Here is a 21,217-nt window from a genome sequence, read left to right as displayed (position 1 = left end):
TCAAAGAAAAATACACTTATCTAAAAGAAAATTAACCTAATTATATTTCTGTTTTCGTAGTGTATGTTTTCAGTGCAGGGGGTGTGGCCCCTGTTGGCTCCTGTCTAGAATCGCCCATGAACCCAACACCTCTGTTCTAAATATTTTTGATCAGTGCAATCATTTGGACAATAGTACACAAAATGAGGGTTTGAAAATAGACAACAACAAATCTGCTATATTTGATTATTTCATTAACAGTAAGAAAAAATGTTTTTTAAACTCTCAACCAAAGTTATTCTAACCTGCAGCAGTTGTTGCCAGCTCAGTTTGTCCTGGTTCATCCATCTCTTTGCACTAAACTGGCATATGGGCTTTAATGCCCCCCCTCCCCCCGAGCAGCCTGCGTCACCTCCATCCCGATGCCTGGATGGAGAGGGAGGAAATGGGCAGTTCATGGTTTCATTTGTAGCGCCTCATTCTCCTGCATCCCTCCTTTCCCCCCTGAGCCTCTGACACTGTCGGCGCGCGGCTGCATCTCCAGCTCCTTCCTACCTGTGCAGAGGCGCACTGCAGCACGCAGAGAGGAACTGACGGATAAAAGCCACTTGTACAGAGAGGTCAGACCGTCCTGCATGAGCTGAAATGATGATTACTACCAGGTATGGTTTTTGGTTCCCGTAATACCTTTAAAAGTGTCTATTTGATTTCATATCGTGCAAATATCGCTCTGTTTGGCGCGTTGCGTTAAAACGGAGAGGAGTTAATTTCATCAGCAGTAACATGTGAGGTGCATCACTGCGCAAAACTTTTGACCAGCCCTTAATGCTTTAAACTTTGCTTCGATATAAAGAGGCTTTTATTTTATTTTAAAGTGGAATTCATAGATAAACTTTTTATTTACACTTTAATTTCTGTTTCTTTTCATTGTACGTCCTTTACAGGTTAACCTGTATGCATACAATTAAATATCTGAGGTGGATAATTTGAGGATGAAGAAATAGCAAGGCAAGAAAAGTTATATGCTTATGTTAAAAGAGGGACACCTATGGAAGAGAATTAGGGCCACTGAAAAAAAAAAGTTGATTGATTTTTAAATTTTATTTGATTTTAATATGGGAGAACTGTCAGAATTCCGAGATTAAAGTCAGAGTTATTAGAAAAAAGTCAGAATTCTGAAAAAAAAAGTCAGAATTCCCATATTCCCAATCCAATTTCCCCATATTAAACTGAAATAAAATTGAAAAATCGGTTAACTTTTTTAAACTTCTTCAGTGGCCCTAATCCTCTTCCATAGACATCATATGATCGTCTGTGTGTTTTTCTAAGATATTTGGTTATATGGATCTGAATATTTGGTCATATGAATCTTTACAATCAAATTTAACAATATTGATTGTTTCAAGAAATATAAGTACAATTGAAGAGAGTATATTTCAGATCTTTATGAAAATGTAATTTTGAAAAACATTCCTTTTTTTTGCAAAAGCTGATGTATGGCATCCTTAGATTTACTTCCTCTTAAAAAACAGTTAATTACACATAAGGCTGTTTCTGTTGTTGACATGAATGTGAATGTCAGTACAATCAGAAAATGTCTGCTTTGATTGAAAGTGAGTAGAGAGGAGACTTGTTCTCAGAGAAATGCATGGAGGTTTTCCAGAACATTGACAAAAGAACAGGACTTTTTGATCCAAGTTAATTTGATGGGTTTTAAAGTTAATTATTATTTGGAATCCAGAGCAGAGGATATATTGGTTTTAAACCATATCCAAAATTCCAGGAAAAGACTCCCAGGCTAACTGTGAAGCATGGAGGTGGACGTGTCCTACTTTGGGAATATTATGAGGACTTCACCGCCTGATCCCTAATGAATTCTACCATGTATCAGGAGATGCTTGTCATAAATCTAAGCTTTTCTGTAAAAAAAAGAAAGCATGAACCAAAACTAACAAGGAAACATGCTTAACCAGGGGTATGAGCTGACTTATGAGCTACTTATAGATGCTTCTCTGCTTAACACCTTATCTGGGTGATTGCGGTTCTGCAAAAACCTGTTAAACAGCCACTTATGGAAACCAGTTGTGCTCAAGCAGGTATGGATCTAAAACATTAAAGACTGAAGTTTAAAACCCAAGGCGAGACCAATGACTAGGTATAAAACTTAAAAATGGGAACTCAGAGCGAGAAGTTGTGGAGTGTCTTTATATATGCAGAACATGCATAAAACTTCTCAAAGACAGTTAAGAGCATCGAGCAAATGTTCACAGAGGGAGCCCATGGGATGGTGAAGAAGCTTAGGGTGGCACAGGATGTAGAATTCATCCCATAGTTTAGATATTACTATATAATCCAGTCTTTATTTATTTGAAATGAGTCAAGTTAATTTGAATATAATCCAATCATAAAGTAAGACAAAGAGCCAATTACATTTAGGAGGATTCACGCCCAACAAAGATAAGTTCAGGTCTAAACAGAAATATACTTTAGCAAACCCATGTACCATTCCACATGAAGCCAGCGTGTTTTGGGTCTGTAAAAAAAAAAATTCCACTAGATCCAAGACTGAAAATATTTTAAACTCCATCTCTGATCACTGCATCTCTATCAGAGACACTTGCACTATTGTCTTACCTGTAGACGAGTGCCCAATCCCAAACCACCTCCTAAACACCTCCCCTAAGCACTAACCCTCCGTTCCTGTGGAGTGTCTGGCACATTAAGGGCCGTCACAAACCATGTAGTAGATGGGGCGATTGGACCGCGACTCTGCATCAGTGCAGGCTCTCTGGAATTTGGCAGCTGGTAAAATCATGTCAACCTGCACCCCAGAACTACAGCCATGCTCACGGGGGCGTCACTGTGTTTCCATAGAAACTGCTGCTTTCCTTCTCTGTTGGAGGGAAGGGGCCGTCCCATTCCTGTTTGTGCTTTTTTGACTTCATTGGGAGTAACACTTGATAAGAGGTAGTGCTGTGGGCAGTTTGGGATTAAAACAGTCATGCACCACCCTCAGAAAATTATTGCGTACATGCCCAATTCCCTTCCCAGCTTGTTTCTATCATTGCATTCCAGCACCACCAATAGGTCTGGCATAATTCCACAGCTTTTTCATGTATTTTGAGTTTATTTGTGTGAAGGCACACATTTACTGAGCTGCCTTTTTTCTTAAAGCGAAAGTTTATGTAGTTTTGAGCTTTTTGTCTACATGTGGATGAAGCTTCAGTCCAAACCTTTCTATCTTAAGAAGCCCTACTTACTGAAGTTTGCAGGAATTCGTAATCCCTAGCAACCACACACTACGTTTTGTGACGGTGACCACAAGGATACATCTACTAAATAACAAAAGCCGAGAAAGACTACTACCTTTTAATCAGACTTTTTATCAAGAAAAAAAAAAAACAAACCAAAAGAACATTAAAATTTAACTTGATTAATTCTCACAGCTTCATAAGAAAAAGGTTTTATATGCCTGGAGGCCTGGTGAGCTGCTTTCAGTCTTGAGTGCTTTCCTGTACCCAAACTTTGCTTTCTGGAGTTCAGCTTGATGCACAGGTGATTTTCAGTAATGGACACACATAGAGCCTGGGGTCAAATTCAATTATTTAGTCTCATGTCAGTAGTTTCTGGTTATATAATATTCCAGTTTTTTGACTGAAGGATAAGGGAAAAACAAACAATGGCCTTCTTGAGACTCTGAAGAAGGGTATGTGGCTTGAAACCTCACTGTTTTGGTGAATAAACCATGATTTTGCACCTTTTTCCAAAAAATAAACAATGTAAAATGTTTAACTGCACCAAAATAAGTAGTCATGAACTTTCAGATATGATACTATTTGCTTGCTGGTAATGGTGAAACAGCAGATCAGCATCAGGTTCATCAATTCAGTTCACTTTTGTATTATTATCTCTAAATATGTTATTTTATTATCTCCAGGTAATTTTAACACAACCATCCTGTTTTTGTAGCTGAGTCCATGATACTGAGACTCACTCATGATGAAGTATGCATTTTCCTTTTTTTTTTTTTTTTTTTTTTTATAAGTAATTAGGGTTTCTTGTAATTTTTTTAAGTGCTTGTAATCAGTAGATTTCCTGCCATAATTAAGATTCCTTTTTTATTATCTATCCGGTACTTTTTCCTGATAGTATCCTATTTTAAATGGACTTAGGAAAGAACTGTCCAAATAAAAAACTTAACATAAAACAACTAACTGAGTTATAGTCCTAAGCTAGGTGGTTTTACAAAGAAAAAAACATTCCTTTAAAATAATCAGGTACTAGAGTGAAAATAAGTGGAAACATAGTCTGAAGCTTTTCCAGACCCACGGGATGGTGAATCATGGTGGGTGGCTTTCTGGCATAGTAATGTTGTGGCTAGACATCCTGGTGGTTTTTCTTGGATATGTGCAAGCGGAAGATGCAAGAGGGCAGAGTTATGGTGCTGAGTTAATATTCTTAACTTCTCTCACAGATAATTAACCTCATATAAAGACTTTGCTTATTTCACATTCTTTACTAACCTTTTTAAGTTACCTTAAAAGCTAAAATGTTCCACTAAATATGGTCATTTTATCCCATCTATGATCCGTGCAGACTAAAGACTAGTCTTTAGCATAGTTTAATGTTCAGAATAATTGTTTTGCATGATTTTAGTGGACAGTAGTTTAATAGTTAACTTGATACTTTTTAAACACTTCTAATCAGATTAGAGATAAAAGACCAGGAAGGAAGACTTACAAGAAAATGTCCTAACAAACAACAACTTACCTCTATTATAATGGTCAAATGTATTGGTTGAGTGCCTTTTTGGCACACTGCTTTGAACAGTGTCACCGCAGACACATGTATGTAACCCCTCCACATTGTCCCATCAGCTTACATCATGGCTAAAAACTAAAACAGTAACAGGATGTTTAAAGTTTAAAAACTGCTGGAAAATATGAGTGACTTTATTCCAATAGCTTAAGGCAAAAAATTTGTTTAAAGGTATTTCAGACCCCAAAACTACCTGGTTAGGAGTATGAAACAATCACTGCTAGAATATAACCTTTCAGAATGCATATTGCTACCAAAAAAGCTTTAATTGAAGTCATTTAGAGAGCGTTATTTTTTTTAAACAACTGGATCATTTAATGGTTTTTAAGTGCTAAAGCGAGAATAAAACATTGTTTTTTAGGGTTCAGTTGACAGTTTTATTTTTTTCATTTTGTGTGTGCACAATGTCATATTTAAGCTTTATTGGTGCCATACACAAGGGTATGTACCTTATATTGCTTTTTATTCTGGTGCAATCAAAGTAATAAAATAAAAAATCCAAAAATCTAAGGTAGATTGGGTGTGAGATTAGGAAAGCTAGAACCCCAGATTTACACCTTGTAAAACCCAACGTTATTGTGCTTAAGAGAAGACGAGTGTTGTTCTAGCTCAGCACTCCTCCGATCTCACAGATCATCAATCAGAGAGACGTGTTTGACCCGGCTGAAATGAGTTCAGGAGTCATTTTCTGGCTTGTTGATTAGGAGGAGGGACAAGATTTCCCTGCTTAGACAGTGATGCAAAACTCTGCAGAGACCACCCAGGATATACAGGGGAAATTTCTTTACTGTGCAAAATTTGCAAAAAGATGTTGCTTTTCATTTATCATTGCATTATATTTAAAGGAAACGTGGATCTATCATATTCTCATGTACTAAAGACAATATGCTGGAGCTAATCTGTGTTGACAGGAGAAAAAGCCTGGATAATGCATTTGCTGCAGTTTGCACACCCCTAAATGCAGTGGGTGGCATCGATTTCAGCTTGACTTATCTTCAGTGTTGCTGTCATTTAAACAAGAGGTGTTGCAGGCTTTCAGCGGCAAATGGGATCGACGGCTGGCACAATATCTGACAAGGGCAGTTTTTTTTCTTCTGTCGTCGACCTGAATTCACAAGCAAATATTTAGTAAAACTCCAGCAAACAACTTTCTTAGATTTTCTAATAATTTTGGAGGTCGTACATTTTTAAATCTGCATTTCAACCATGGTATTCAAATGTGAAGTAACAACAATTACAACTAGAACAGATTTTAATGGAACGATTCAACCTAAATTCACAAATGAACATGTAAGCCTGACACTGAGACCATTTAACTCGGTGTCTTGGGTCTTAATGTTGCTGTTTCTCCTCTACAAAGCCTGGTGCACAGCGATCCTAAGTGCTATAAAAACTTCCCCTTCCATCCATGAAAAGAGCGAGTTAAAGAAAAGGGAAACGGTGCACGAGTGTGCCAGTGGCCTGTCCTTTAATTTTCCATGAGGCCTTTTGTGAGAGAGTATGAAGTGAAAGCACAGTGTGCAGCTGTCTGCTTGGCTCAGTACGTGCTCTTTTATGAGACGCTTTCTTGTCAAGAATACTAATAGTGATACCAGCCTTGTAGAGTCCCCCCAGCTGCCAGGAAAACAGACTGCAATTATATTGCCATAAGAGAAGGCCATTTCATTTGACAAAAGTCAATGAGGTCTGTTTGCGCCGACTCATTTTAAAGACAGTATTTGATATAAAAGAAGATATTATAAACTTCATTAAGTTTTTTCAGTTCAGTCTTTTTCCAGAGGCTATAACCTTTTAAATGCAGTGTTTGGTTTTGGCTTTAAATCTTTCAATTAACATTTTTCATTGAAATGGGTCTTCCCAAGTCCTCTGAGTGGAAAAACATTTTGAAATAGCATCTACTTGAAAGTTAATTTACCAGTGCATAAAAAGGCTACTACTTTTCTGCACGATACCCTGCTTCCAGTTTCTGCAAGGGTTGCTAATAATGATGGGTGATTATGGGGGTTTGGGTTTGAATCCCTGTTTGCATCAGGAAGGGCATCTGGTGTAAAACCTTTGCCAAGTCCGTTTGCAATTGTGATGTCTCTTTGTGACTATTCCTGAAAGAGGGAGCAGCTGGAAAAGGACTTTGTACTTCCAGGAATTTAGTTGAAACCATCGATGGGTAAATCAGTTGATGCATTAATGAACGCTGTCAGGTAGCCATCAAAACCATGACTTGACCCTTAGAACTGGAGGAAGTATAGATTTTAGCTAAGATATTTATTGATCCTGTAACCCTGTGAAACGAATTATGGGTTTTTATGGACTCAATTTTTAAAGTTTGATCTCCTGCCAAGACTTATTGACTTCTTTAGAGTATTTAGTAGTTTTAGCCTCTTTTACAAGCTTTTCTTAGACACTCAACTAACCAATACATCCATACTAACACATGGCCGTTTGAGTCTCCAAAAGGGAGAGAATCTCCACATCTCCATATCCCCATCACTGATTTCAGGACCTATGGCTCATTATAGGTGAGTTTCCAGTTTAAATACTGCGATTTACCCCTTAGCTCAGCAATAGGCCTCTGTTGTTTTAAATTTTTTTGTCAGGGGGTTAATGAAATAGTAATCTATAGAAGAGAGATCTACTAAAATGAGAGATACATTAAACATTTGCTCTAAATTTAAAGCTAAGCTGAAAAAACGGACGTCTTTAAAGAAGATTATATGTGAAATTTGGTTTGACAAAAGAATACATAATTGATGTGTTAAAGAAATAGTACAAAAGCAGGACTTTTCCACGATGGAGGAACGTTTCCAGTTCTCCCAGAGGTTGTGTGAGGTCACTTCAGACATCCTGTCATGCCTGCTGGGTTAATAACACACTCGGGCTGGTGACGGAGGGTTGGACGGATGCCTTCGGGCTGAGACACTGTGTCATTACCTCACGGAGGTGATAAATAGCTTGAGGTCAGAAGCCTGCGGCACCAATTTCCCTTTGAAAAACCAGAAAAATCTGCTGTTTGGTTGGGCTTTCATTTACTTTTTTATTTATTTTCACTGGCTCCTGTAATTTTCAAAAGCATACACAGTTCACTCAGATCACATTCTTTCCTTAAAACAAAATTATTCAGTTTTAGCTGCAAGCAAATATTTTGTGTAACTCCAAGAAACGACATTGCTAGATGTTCTGATGATTATAGAGATCATACATTTTTATATTTACATATTAATATTAGCTTTGGTTAGTTAAGAAATATAGAAAAAAATCCAACATGTAGCCTTATTAATACACTAATAGCTGACTGTGGGTAAGTTATAAGAATTAATTTAGTTGATAAATTATAATATATATGATATATTGTAATATATATGCCCCACAGTGCTGAAAGAAAGGTTTGACACAGGAAGGAGCTTCCACTGCTCAATACTGTGAGTTGCTGGGCTTATATGTTGCAGGTTGAAGAGACCAACACAGAAGAGGAGGAAATGATACATCAGGAGTTAAACACAGATCTAAGAGGAAAACAAAGAATAAAAAAAATGTGACTAATAAGATTTAAAAAGTCATGAAAGACCCCAAGGCAATATATAACATAATAGCACAAAAAGAGCATTTGTTTCAAGGTAATGCAGCCAAGTGGCTCGGTTTTGAATCAATGGAGCATGTTCAGCTGAACCAACACCATGCATACCTTCCAGCATCACAAAAATTGATTTCCCTTGTTATTCTCAAGTACATTTAACTGGAAAATGAAAAAGTGTCCTATCTTTTATTAGATATATGGATTCACTAAGATTATTTGTATCATTGAGTGTGATTATTTTTCACCTTGTTCATTGTTTTTTTCTTTACAGACATGTCCAGATCATTTCACTCATCTGTGCAGTTTCTTATCTCAGCCTGGCCTTCCCTATCCAAATGCCAACTACTCATTGTAAGTACACATTAACTACAGTGCCTTGCAAAAGAATTCAAATCACATAAACTTTCATTGTCTTAATAAAATTTCACAGGACAAATAATAAATACAATAAGGCAAAATATGTGCCTGCATTTTCTAAACTGTGGGCTTAGCATGTCAAATGAGGTTAAATGTGAGTATTTTTGTTAATTTCTCTAAACCACATTGCCTTACATATTGTTTTTTCTTCAGTTTCATCAGATGATGTGCGGCGGCTTCAACTGAACATGCCCCACTCAGGTCCAATTTTTGCACCTTTGGGCAGCTCGATTTCCATTCCTTGCTTTGTGTCCCTGTCCTCCACCTCCCCTTCGGTGGTGCCCCGGGTGAAGTGGACCGTGGTTTCTAAGGGGGTCGAGACAGAGATCTTGGTAGCCAGGGGTCCAAGAGTGAAGATCAACGATTTGTACAGAGATCGCGTGGCACTATTGAACTTCTCCTCCTCCCCTGAAGATGTGACTCTGTGGTTGGGGGATCTGCACCACAAAGACTCTGGCCACTATCGTTGCGAGGTGCAGCAGGGACTGGAAGATGCCAGCAAAGTTGTACAGGTCAAGGTCAAAGGTAGCCTATGATATACTGTGATTTTTTTTTTATCCTTCTTGAAGGTTTAACTGTGCATTGTTCACATTTAATGTATTGTACTGGAGGTACACAATATTTGGATTCTGCAGTGTACTTGATAATTGCAATTAAGACATTATTATTAATACTAATCCATTCTATATCTGCATGTTTTAATGTGTTTAGGGGTGGTGTTCCACTATAGAGATGCTTTGGGTCGGTATTCCTTCTCCTTCCAGCAGGCCCAGAGAGCTTGTGAGGGCATCGGGGCACAGGTTGCCACACCCGAGCAGCTGCTTGCAGCCTATTTCGATGGATATGAGCAGTGTGACGCAGGCTGGCTGGCAGACCAATCTGTCAGGTAGTTGTGCACCTTTTGTTTTCAAAAGTCTTGCACTTACAAAAACCTCACCCAAATTTTATAATTTGTTTAATTGTATTACAACTTCCCATTTACTCTGTATAGAAAATTGTAACATAAATATTTTAAATAAATCTTAAACGCTGCAAATTAATTTGTATACCAAAGCTTATTTATTTAAAATATATAATCATCAGGTTTATGTATATAGTATTAATAAAATATACTTACTCAAAATAAATACAAATTAGTGTATTTATTTCAAATACATGAAGTTTGTTTTAATTGCATAAAGGTAACCCTGATTATAATGCAATTCAAAGAATAAAGTTTATGTTACCGTAATAAATACACTAAGTAATATTCATTTTGAGTATGTGTACTCTGATAATTCTAAATAGATAAACCTGACAATGTTTTTTTAAATAAATAAGCTATATTAAAGTAAATGCATCATTGATTGTTTGCATAATAGGTTTGTAGATGGGCATTTGTAATGTAATAAAATAACAACAATTTTAAAATCTATGTGAAATATTTATGTGACTGCAGAAATTTCATGGTTAAACATCCACAAATCCGTGCTTTCAGGCCTTGAGACGTTTCTTTTGTATAATTATTATCTTTAAAATGCCCAGAGGCTTGTTTTATTTAAGGATGTTTTTTTCTGAACAAATGCAGGTATCCAATCCAAGCACCTCGTGACGGCTGCTATGGAGACATGGACGGGCAACCAGGAGTGAGAAACTATGGAACAATGGATCCAAATGATCTCTATGATGTTTATTGCTATATAGAACAAATTCACGGTATGAGTTAATGTAAAGTTAATTGTTGTCTTTGTGTGTATATATATATATATACAATAATTATAAGTTTAATTAATTATAATTAGAAGTTTACAAACATTTACTTAACATTTAATTTAGTTGCTAGTTAACCTTGAAAATGTGTAATTATATTCATGACATCTTGTGCATAATTTTCTTTATGGGTTGTAAAAAATTTACACAACAATTAACTCTAATGAATATTTCATTTTTATTAAAATATTACATGGATTAAAATTATTTAAAAGAGCCTGCATCATCTGTTCAGTCTAGCATAATTATTTGATATAAGTTTTGTGTCAACCAGTTACCTAAAATCTATTTGAAAGAAACGTTAATGTTTAAGTAAAACTTAAAAGCAATTAGAAAAATAGTTAAAAATTGCACAAATTTATGTGTGCTTCATCTTTCTAATCTAAAATAAGGAATCGTGATTCATTTTGTTTTAATAGGTCACAAGACAGGAATGTTAATAATTTTGGTGTTAAGAAAGAATCATCGCATGTGGGGAGGAAGGAGCACCCATACTGATTCTCAGAGCCAGTAGTTCAAACATGGATGCTGGCCTCCTCCATGCAACCTTTATCTCTTCCCCCATTTTTTGTGTCTCTGCTGAAGACAGTGGACAGAGATTAACAGACCAACAGAAGGAAGATCCCAAACACAAATTCTGCGACATCTTAAAAAGGCTAAATTTTAAAGCTTTGATCTTGAGTTAGGTCAAAAAGCAGACAGAAGAATTGTTGACTTAAAATGAAGATTGTTTTTTAAGATAAGCTTACATGGATCTAGTGGGAACTGCAACTTAAAAAAAAAAACTGAGAAACTCAATTGGAACAACAGAATAAAGGCTTTGGAAAACAGGCAAAACTGACAGCCATGTCGATCAGTTGATTCAGATTCAGAATGGTTAGCAGCCATGAAGCCAATTAGGTAAAAAAAAAACGACACCTTATACAGAACAATGCAAATAGTAAAAGCAGGCAAAGGGCAATACCAGGTAAACAGAAAAAAACAGAGCAACATCTTCACAAAATTACTACTTAAAAGACAGAGATATAAATAGAAGACACAGAATTAACTTAAAAAAAAAACAATGTATTCTCAGGTAAACAAAACTCAGAGTTCATTTTGTAATTAGACAAACTTTTGAAGACTTAACACTGGTGTACCCTTTTTGATTTTTTATGTATTTATCTTAAAAGGACAATTTTGTACATTTTTACATAAAGGAATCTCTAAAATATCCTTTTTTTATCCTGTACGATTGAAACATAGTTTGATAGGCAGACTGACACTTCAGTAGTTCAGTGCCGATGCATCTATAAGCCTGTAACATATTTTCCATGAAAGAACTGTTGGTCGGAAGTTCCTGAGCTGTTTCTGTGCATGCGTCCATGTTAAATGGGTCCAATCTGGCCAACAATCAATGTGTTATATTTAAGATGGATGGATTTTGTGGATATTTGGAAGCGGCCTGCATCCAGCTCAAATCAGACGCCAGTATCAACTTGATGTAATGTGAAAGAAGTAAAAAAAATAAAAAATGAGACCATGTCTAGTACAAATGCGAGACCAAGCAGAAGAGAGTGCTGCAGTTCTCCATTTTGGCCACAGGTAGCAGTATCATAGAAAAAATTTATTCCGTAATGCCTCTTTAAGAAAGAGGAGCGCATTATTTTGTTGAGAAGTAAAAAAGATGCAAAATAAAGAATTTAACAACACAATAGGGGCTTACCTACTCAGTTTATGAGCTTAAACAATTCAAATGTCAGGGTTATGAGGCCTGCAGGATAAACTATCTGTTGTGGATAGTTTATCCTGATGGAAGCCTTTCCTTTTTTGTCTTCCACCAGACTATTTTCATTTTCAGCTCATTATCCTCACAGGCACAAGACCTGTAATAAAACTGAAAATCAACCAAAGCCTGAGAAGTTATTGTTCACATTCACAAAATCCACAAAATTACAAACAAAAAAATCTGCTTTGAAGTGAGCTGCAACAAACTTTTCATAGATCTGCATTGAGCAAATTATACATTCCGTGTAATAATTGATGAAAATATTGTCTTTTTCTAGGCAAGGTTTCCTATGAGTACATCCCACAACAGTTATCATTTGATGAGGCACAGTCATTTTGTCAAGACAGGAAGTCACAGCTGGCATCAACTGCACAGTTATACTTAGCATGGAGTGAAGGGCTGGACCGCTGCAGTCCTGGCTGGCTCTCTGACGGCAGTGTGCGTTATCCCATCGTAACCCCAAGAGAGAGGTGTGGTGGTCCTCAAGCAGGCGTCAAAACAATCTATCGCTTCAGGAACCAGACCGGTTTCCCCGACCGGTCTAGCCTTCATGATGTTTATTGTTTCAAAGGTGGGTGCCTTCAAATATTTCCTACTATAAAGTGATATCTTTATATTATATGCTTTGATATAAAAGCTATCTTTAACCACTTCCTTCTTTAACAGGAGACAGTGAAACTTCTACTGACTCTCCAGTGGACGTCACAGAAGCTGAAAGCTTAGAACAAAAAGTTGTTATGTTTAATGAAAGAGCACAAGAAATTCATCTTAATCAGCTAGAAAAACAAGTGGAACGAGAAGCACAAAGTGAACTTGAATCTTTACCTCTTTTGCCTGACTCTTTTACTACATCTTACCCAATCGATACAAACCAGACAGTTACTTCAGACGTAACAGAATCTTTCCCAAGCACCACCTCTTCGTTGAATCACCTTCAACCACTTCAAGAAGGCACAGAAATAAGTTACAACTCCCAGCTTCTTCCAAAAGAAATTAATAGCACAACAGAGGTCTATGATTCAGCACAAAACTCAACCATTCTCTCTGGTGATTACAATTGGACAGAGTTTCAACAAAACCTGAGCTTCACCTTTCACCTATCTGAATTTGTAAAAATCACATACCAACCCCAGACAGAGAACCACTCAATGCTAGACACATATCCTACTCAGTCTCTACAGTCAATCGAACAGACGAAGCAGTACCATGAAATTCATGTAACTGATGTGAAATTTGACAAATCTCATACCAATTACAGTGAGACGGAGAATAACCATACAGACGTTGATGTAAAAGATGGGGTTTGGAGAGGGACCACCGTGGCAATTAGTCCATTGCTTGACATAAAGATGGAAGAAGCAGCTGCAGAAGATCCTGTGCGGATGTTGGTCACAACTCCGGCTTCCCAAGATATGGGAACTCCTTCCACACAAGAAAGTCCAACTGCTGAGTCAGCCATTAAGACCTATTCAATCTGGACTCCCATAGATGGATCTGGAGATATTTCCCATGGTAGGGAAGGTTATTTAATAAATCAAGACATGCTCAAGCTACATCACAGTCACCTGAAAAGCTGTTTAAAGTGTAGTAATGTCCACATTAAGATTTTGTGAATACAAAGGCATATTTGTCATGAGGTTGCCAATCTAAGCAGCACTACAAGTTTAATAATTACAGAAAACTGAATTGTAATTTCTTGTCATTTCTCAATCAACTGCTTTTTGGCATTTTTTTCTACCAGAATGACTTTATTCAGTCAAGACTGCTTAAACAAGTTTCTTCCTTTATCCACAGTTATAACTCAGTGTCAGGATTTAAAATACTTCAATTTAATTATCAACAAAAAATATACTCTTATGGGTTAATATTCCACATTTACCTACATTTTTTACTTATAATGATACTCCCCATATTGTAATGGTTTGTTGTAAAAATATATCAATGATAATTGTAATAGTATCAAGTGTTCTTGCTTTATGATCCTGATATTTTGATCAGATAATCTTCACTCTTAGTAAATTCTAGATGAATAAGCTTCTTTAGACAGTAACTGTTATTTATAATTTATTCTCTCTTTCAGAGAAAGAGTTTGAAATGGGAGCAGTCACCCTCATGTCCACGTCTCAATCCTCCACTGCTGGATTTGCCACCCAATCGCTGGGCTCTGCTGTGGCTAGCAGAGCTCCCACCACGCCTCAGAGCACAAATCCAGCCCACGCTACTGTGTCACAGAATGTGGACAAACTGGGCTTTGAAATCTTTTCTACAACACCAGACTTGTGGGATCTCACTGTGTCTAGACAGGAGGGAAGTACAAGCTTGGACTCTGAAGAAAGTGAGGAAAAATTGGTTGATGCAACTCAGCCTCCCACCCAGGTAGTTTCTGGGGTACTTCCTATGACTGAACCTCCAGTGGGTTTAAATATCTCTTATTCACCATCTGAATTGGCAACAGACAACTATCAGACAGGTTATAAAGTGCCTAATGGCTTGATAATCCCTTATGAAGAGGCAAGTGGATATGAGCTTGGAACAGTTACTTCAACCTTTCAAGAGGACATTAAAAAGACCTCACCTTTAGAAGGAAATGTTAGAGTTTCCCCAACCCAGACAGAGGAAGTTTACAGCTCAATTTTAGTTGGAAAAGATGCTAAAGTTCCGTCGACTGCTACGTTTACAACAGAAGCTAATGTTGGCCAAAGCACAGAAAAAGAAGCCAAAGTTGCCCCAACACTCAGTCTGAAAGGAGAAACCAAAGTTACACCAACTGCTGTCCCAGAAGAAGAAACTAAAGTTAGTCCAACTTTGGTCCTTAAAGTAGAAAAAGGTTCTCAAATTATTGCTGTTGGAGAAGAAGCTACAGCAACGCCATCAGCTGTTCTTGAGAAAGAAGATGAACTTGTGTCACCCTTGGTGTTTGATGGCGAAACTAAGGTTGATATAAATCTTACAGAAGAAGCTAAAGCTATCCCAACTCTTGTTCTTGATGAAAAACCAAATGTTGGCCCAAACGTCCTAGAACAGGAAACTAATGTAAACCTAACGTTGGTCCTTGAAGAAGAGAAAGGTGCTTCAGTTTTGTCTATTGAAGAAGTTAAAGTACACCCAACAGTTGCTCTCGAAGAAGATTCGAAAACTGTGTCAACTTTGGTTTTTGATGGAAAAACTAAAGTTGACCCAAATCTTTCGGAGGAAACTGAAGTTATTTCAACACTGGTTCTAGATGAAAAATCTAATGCTGACCTCCCTGTTATTCTAGATGAAGCAACTAAAGTTAACCTAACTTTACCGCATGAAGAAGAGACGGTTGCTTCAGTTCTGAGTGTTGAAGAAGACAAAGTAATCCCAACAATTGCCCTCAAAGAAGAGTCTAACATTTTGTCAGCCTTGGGTGTTGATGGCAAAACTAAAGTTGATGCAGATCTTACAAAAGTGGCTAACGTTACACCAGCTCTTGTTCTTGATGAGAAAGCTAATGTTGACCCAACTGTAGTTTTAGAACAGGAAACTAAAGTTAATCTAACTTTGGTTCTTGAAGGAGAGACAGATGGTCCAGGTCTGCCTGTTAAAGAAGAAATTAAAGTAATCCCAACAGTTGCTCTTGAAGAAAAATCTAACTTTCCTTCAACCTTGGGTTTTTATGGAGAAACTAAAATAACCCCAACTCTTGTTTTTAAAGAAGTGGGTGCTACTGACCCAACCGTTACAGAACAAGATAAAGTTGCAAGATTCGTCATCGAGGATAAAGCCCCAGTAACTCCTAAAGTAATTTTTGAAGAAAATGCCAAAGTTGACTCAACTGTCTTTCTTGATGTTATTTCGAATACAAAAGAAAATGCTGAAGTGGAATTAACCCCAATTCATGTGAAAGCCGAAGTTATACAAACCCCTTTCGTAGAGGAAGAAGCCAATGTTCGAAGGTTTAATTATGCAGAAGAAACAGATATTTCCTCTGGGTTCCCCGAAAGAGAATCCAAAGTAACCTCAACCTTTGGGACTGATGAACCCGAAGTTACTCCTGGCCTTGATTTTGAAGACAAACAAAATGCTGCACTACCCTCTGAGGACTTTACCATTTTTGCTCTCAATTCTCAAACATCTAAGTGGAATCTGCTGACTACCACAACTGGACCCCAAGAACATCAGAATAATCCAAAGTTTAGTCAGAAACTCCCTTTCACGTCAGTGTCAGAGACCTCAGTGAGCACTGACCAGTCTAAACTTTCTACTCCTGCAATGTCTACCACACACATGCCCAAACACACCTGGAGCCCAAGAACCACAAGACCTCACAGTTTCCGTAAGACGACAGAGCCCCAGAAGTTTAACCGTTTTGTCCCACCTTTGGATCAAGGTGTGGTTGATCTTGACATTAGCCTCACCCCACCACCCACCCTGCTTATCTTGCCCAAAGAGAGGGCAGCTGTAGGTGGTGCAGAGGCCTTTTCAGGTAATGCTAAAATCACTTTCATCAGCCTAACTGTCCTCTCCTTCCTCATCAAAGTGATGCACTAAAATCCCTGGTTTGTTTTCAGACCATTTTCTGTTTAAAAAAAATCCAAAACAGAACCATCCTTCCTGTTTTTTTCACTTGCTGTCTCAACAAATCTACTCACTTTTCTGACTCCTAAACCCCTTAAACACTCCTCACTGCTCTCCTGCTACTCACACTGGGACAGTCGACTGTTGCCCACGTCTTTTTATTTTTTTGTGCATGATATTCCCCTACTCATCCAAAGACTGACTTCTGTGAAGTACGGTTAAGTTTGACTGCTATTTTTGGGTGTTCCTTTAACAAGAACGGTGGTGACAGCCCCAGCAAAACATTTCTGGTCAATCATTTAACCAGTTTTATAAGTTTAGAATGTATTTTTCTTTTATGAATGTAACAACATTTTACTTTGAATGTAATAGCACTGATCAATGCAGCAGACTTAAAAGTCTTTTCATTTGATTTTTTTCCAACAGTCTCGTTAGCTAACAAAAGCAAATGTTGTGCTTAGGTTTTGAAGCACAAACTATTTTTGTTTACCATTTGTTATGAGCAGTGGCGGTTTTTGATGTTGGCCATATGGACAGTATTGGAGACGGGGGTGTTCCGTCAGACCAGCATACCCATAGTCAATCCCCATTTATCCCTTTAGTTTTGTACAAAAAAAACTTTAAACTACCTCAACAGGCATGTTTCCCTTTATTTATGTACAAAAAAACAATTTAATTACTTATTTCTTGGTGTTTTTTGAAGCGTATGGCGATCTGACCTTGAATCGTTTTTTGTACATGACTAACGGGATACATGCCCGTCGAGATAGTTTAAATCGTATTTTTTGTACAAATCTAAAGGGATAAACAGGGCTAACACACGCATATGCAAATCTGACTTCTTGCACATGCGTATGGACTATGGGTATTCTGGTCTGACGGGGTGTACTGATCTGACAGAACAGGTGCGCACTCTTTAGATTTTCTGTTGGTTTTGTGCATGTGCATTCATTACCAAGTTGGAATCCACTGCTGACTTATGAGAATTGGAAGGCACTAAGAAGTTAGAATACTTCTCGCATTGGTTGGAGGAGGACAGAATGAGGGACCAGAGTGCCATTCATTAAGAACCGCCATTGGTTGTATCTTGTTTTCAGTTGTTCAAACCTCTGTTTTAGGATAACTAACTTCAACTAGCTTTTTCTGTCTGGGCTAGTTAAAACATTTAGTTATTTCATTTTTGTAGTTTCTACATCTATTTGCATTGGATGCATATTTCTTTCAATAAAATATACAAAAAATATTTTAAGAGCCTTGTTGTACAGAGCTTAAATTCAAGTGGTATTGTGTGAGTTAAATAAAAGGCTTCCAAGTTTAAATTTTTAGTTTAACAAGATAAAGCTAATATATTTTATCAGTCAGAAAAGGCTATTTGAATGTTGACAGAAAAAAAATGTTTTATGACAGTTTTGATATGAAAATAATAAAGGAAGATTAAGCATTCAGCGACGATAAGGTACTGTTCCTTAAGTCCTTATGCATGCTTTTTTAAGTGTTGGCCATTAAAATTTAAGAATATTTCATTGAGATTTTTTAGACAAAGATTTACTTAAAGATGGATGAGTCAATCACTAATTACTATGGTAACAACTAGTAAACCTATAGTACCTAAACAGGTAAACAGTAAAATGTGACATTTGTTTTCAACAGTGAATTCTGGTTGGCCTAAGCATTATTATTATTATACTTATTATTATTATTATTGTTATCTATTTAAACTTTAATCTTACTTTGATTCATTTATTCATGTTTTTTTTTTACTTTACTAGTTTACTAAAGAGTAAAGTGTATCTATTATCTTTTTCTCCAGTTTTGTCTATACTGTATGTATTTTTAAAATTTTCATTTAAAAATTATACCTTGTAGTATTTAAGATTTTATTTTTATATTTAAATGCATTATATTATCATATTCATTTTAGTTTTTACTTATTTATAACTCTTTTTATGTAATATATCTGATTTCCTGTCTTCTTACTGTATCTACATCTACCTTTATTTTCAATGTTTTTGTGTAAAGAAAGTCATAAAAGGGTAAAGTCATTAAAAATGTATGTAATAGAAAATTACAATATTTACAAATAAAAAGTTAACGCAATAAAAATAGAAACATAAACTTGGGCCTTGTTTTGTAAATCCTAAAATATTTGCAAAAGTTAATAATAATAATAATAATAATAATAACTCTATTTATAAAGGGCTTTCAAACAAAGTGCTATTACTAGAAGAAAAAAAAATTAAAAGAAAATAGCAATAGTATTTGTATTATTTTGTATAAGTATGGGCATAGCATTTTCTGATTGAGCCATATCAACAAATATTTCTTTTTGGAAAAACTTGATCATGGTGGTTTCTTGTTTCTGTAGTTTATATAGTTGGTGCAGCAGGATTTTTCTTGCAGTGTTTTTCTATTATTTGGGAAATATGAGACTGGCTTCTGTCAGAAATGTTACATATCTTTAATACCCTATTACCCCCATGTCTGCAGTGCTCATGGTTGGTGTGCATGAAAGTATTATGCACTCTGGAGCCTTGAGGTTAAGTTAATAGAGGTCTCTGTCGTCCACTAATGACTGACTGTGTCCACTTTCTTCAGCAGAAATGAAAACAGTAATCATATAGTTATTAGTGTGTTTTTCAATAATGCACCAATACCAGCTTTGCCAGGGACATTTGATTTTCCCATTTAAGTCGTACATAACCCTCTCTTCATTCAGTGAGGAAAGGTGAAAACTTCTCTGTTAAGGCAGACTTTGCCAAGTTAGTAAAATGTTAGTATTTTAGGGAACATAAACACGAGGAAAAGCATCTTAATGAGAGGATGGGGTCTGTTAGACATTAAAGGAATCAAAGTGGTTTCCCACGCTGCGTTTGTATATTTCTTTGCTCAGCTTTGACAGCAATTATGCCCAGAGAGCATATGATTCTCATTTGTGTCGGAAAAGTAGTTATTACCTTTCATATACACTGGAGAGATGTTTCTGGAGGGAGTTTTATGTAACAGTGAACATAATGACAGGACAAAGCTTATGTTTAAAATATTTAATTTCTGTTTCCACAGACATGTCATATTTTGCTTTCTTTTCACAAATTTTAAAATAAATCCAGAGTTCAAGCTCTCTTTTTTCTTTTTGAGCCTTCAAACAAGCGATCTATCGTCTGAAGGTGACAAAAGCAAAAGGTTGCCTCTTTAGTCCACTTTTTCACAACTTTTTGCTTTAGTGAACATTTAATATAAAATGATGTTAAGGTATATCAAAATAGCTGATTTTTCAGCTTACGTAATGAACAGAAAAGATTGCTCCTTTATATTTTTATGACCTCAACAAGCAAGCTTTGTTAGCATTTAATTAAAGGCTAAAAATTTGACCAAAAATGAACAACCGTTCTTTTGTATGTGCAAATCTCTTTGAAAAGAGTCTTTGTGGAGAGTGGAAAGAAAATCAAGGCTCCATTTATTGTTCTGATTGCACCTTATGCACACAAAAACAGGTTTGAATCTTTAATACCAAAGAGAAGATTGAAAGAAGAGAGAAGAAGGACCTAAGAAGCTGAGGAGAATTTCCTGTCCTGCCTTACACCGTTTAAAGTTTTACTTTATTCTGTGGTCTATATTACAAGTTATACTAACCAGTGTGTAACAAATGTGAACAATGTGTTGCTACCTTTAAAGTAGAGTGTGCATTAGTCATGCCCCAATATCATTGGTCCTTTCAACACACAGATACCTGTGGTCTTTATTCCGACAGTAATCTGCAGTAGCCCCTCTCTTGTGTTTCAGATGCCTGTTTGGATGACCCCTGTCTCAATGGAGGCACCTGCACTGAGCGAGACGGACACATTAAATGTCTCTGTTTGCCAACTTATGGAGGAGACCTTTGTGAGAACGGTGAGCTTTCTCTTGTATTCAGTATTAGTCACCTAAAATACAATCATATCTGATGAGGGTGAAATGCAAAAAATAATACAGCTGCAATTGCCTGGTTGTATGTTTGCAAATTGTTTAACTAATCCTTTCCAACCTTGCCTTCTGATTCAATACCAGTATTCATTCTTCTTGCATATGATTTATATATTTACATTTGTTTGCATGATGTCTGATTACCTGTAAATAAAGTTAGGCTAATATAATGAGGGTTTATATTCACATTTGCTCTTTTCCATCCTTTAACTAGAGCCTTCGCTTGTAGATAGGTTGCAAAAATCAAAAGTAAGTGTAAAGGAATCAGGAAAGGGTGCAAAAATCCATTGTATTTTGTACAAATTGAGCCTTAGAACTGGTCCTTTTTACGTGATTGATAAAACTAAAACAGGTCAAGGAAAGTGGTCAATGGGGCGATAGAAAAGAACAGAAATATTATTTATTGTCCTAAA

General features: G+C 36.6%; 1 protein-coding gene across 1 annotated transcript in view; it reads left to right on the top strand.

Moving 5' to 3' along the window:
* Positions 1–473: 473 nt before the first annotated feature.
* The window catches only part of LOC107102959 (neurocan core protein-like), a 24,320-nt gene continuing 3,576 nt past the window's right edge, over positions 474–21,217 (top strand). The window contains exons 1-9 of the mRNA XM_015402437.1: positions 474–641; positions 8,640–8,719; positions 8,939–9,310; positions 9,497–9,671; positions 10,353–10,480; positions 12,580–12,873; positions 12,969–13,814; positions 14,383–16,752; positions 20,625–20,732. Coding sequence (XP_015257923.1) covers positions 625–641; positions 8,640–8,719; positions 8,939–9,310; positions 9,497–9,671; positions 10,353–10,480; positions 12,580–12,873; positions 12,969–13,814; positions 14,383–16,752; positions 20,625–20,732 — 4,390 coding nt within the window. The 5' untranslated portion in view covers positions 474–624. The remainder of the gene's footprint in view (positions 642–8,639; positions 8,720–8,938; positions 9,311–9,496; positions 9,672–10,352; positions 10,481–12,579; positions 12,874–12,968; positions 13,815–14,382; positions 16,753–20,624; positions 20,733–21,217) is intronic.

Source organism: Cyprinodon variegatus, unplaced genomic scaffold, assembly GCF_000732505.1.
Source record: "Cyprinodon variegatus isolate N-32 unplaced genomic scaffold, C_variegatus-1.0 Scaffold1348, whole genome shotgun sequence".
NCBI lineage: Eukaryota > Metazoa > Chordata > Actinopteri > Cyprinodontiformes > Cyprinodontidae > Cyprinodon > Cyprinodon variegatus.
The sequence above is the reverse complement of the archived record's forward strand: the minus strand, read 5'-3'. Positions and strand labels throughout refer to the sequence as shown.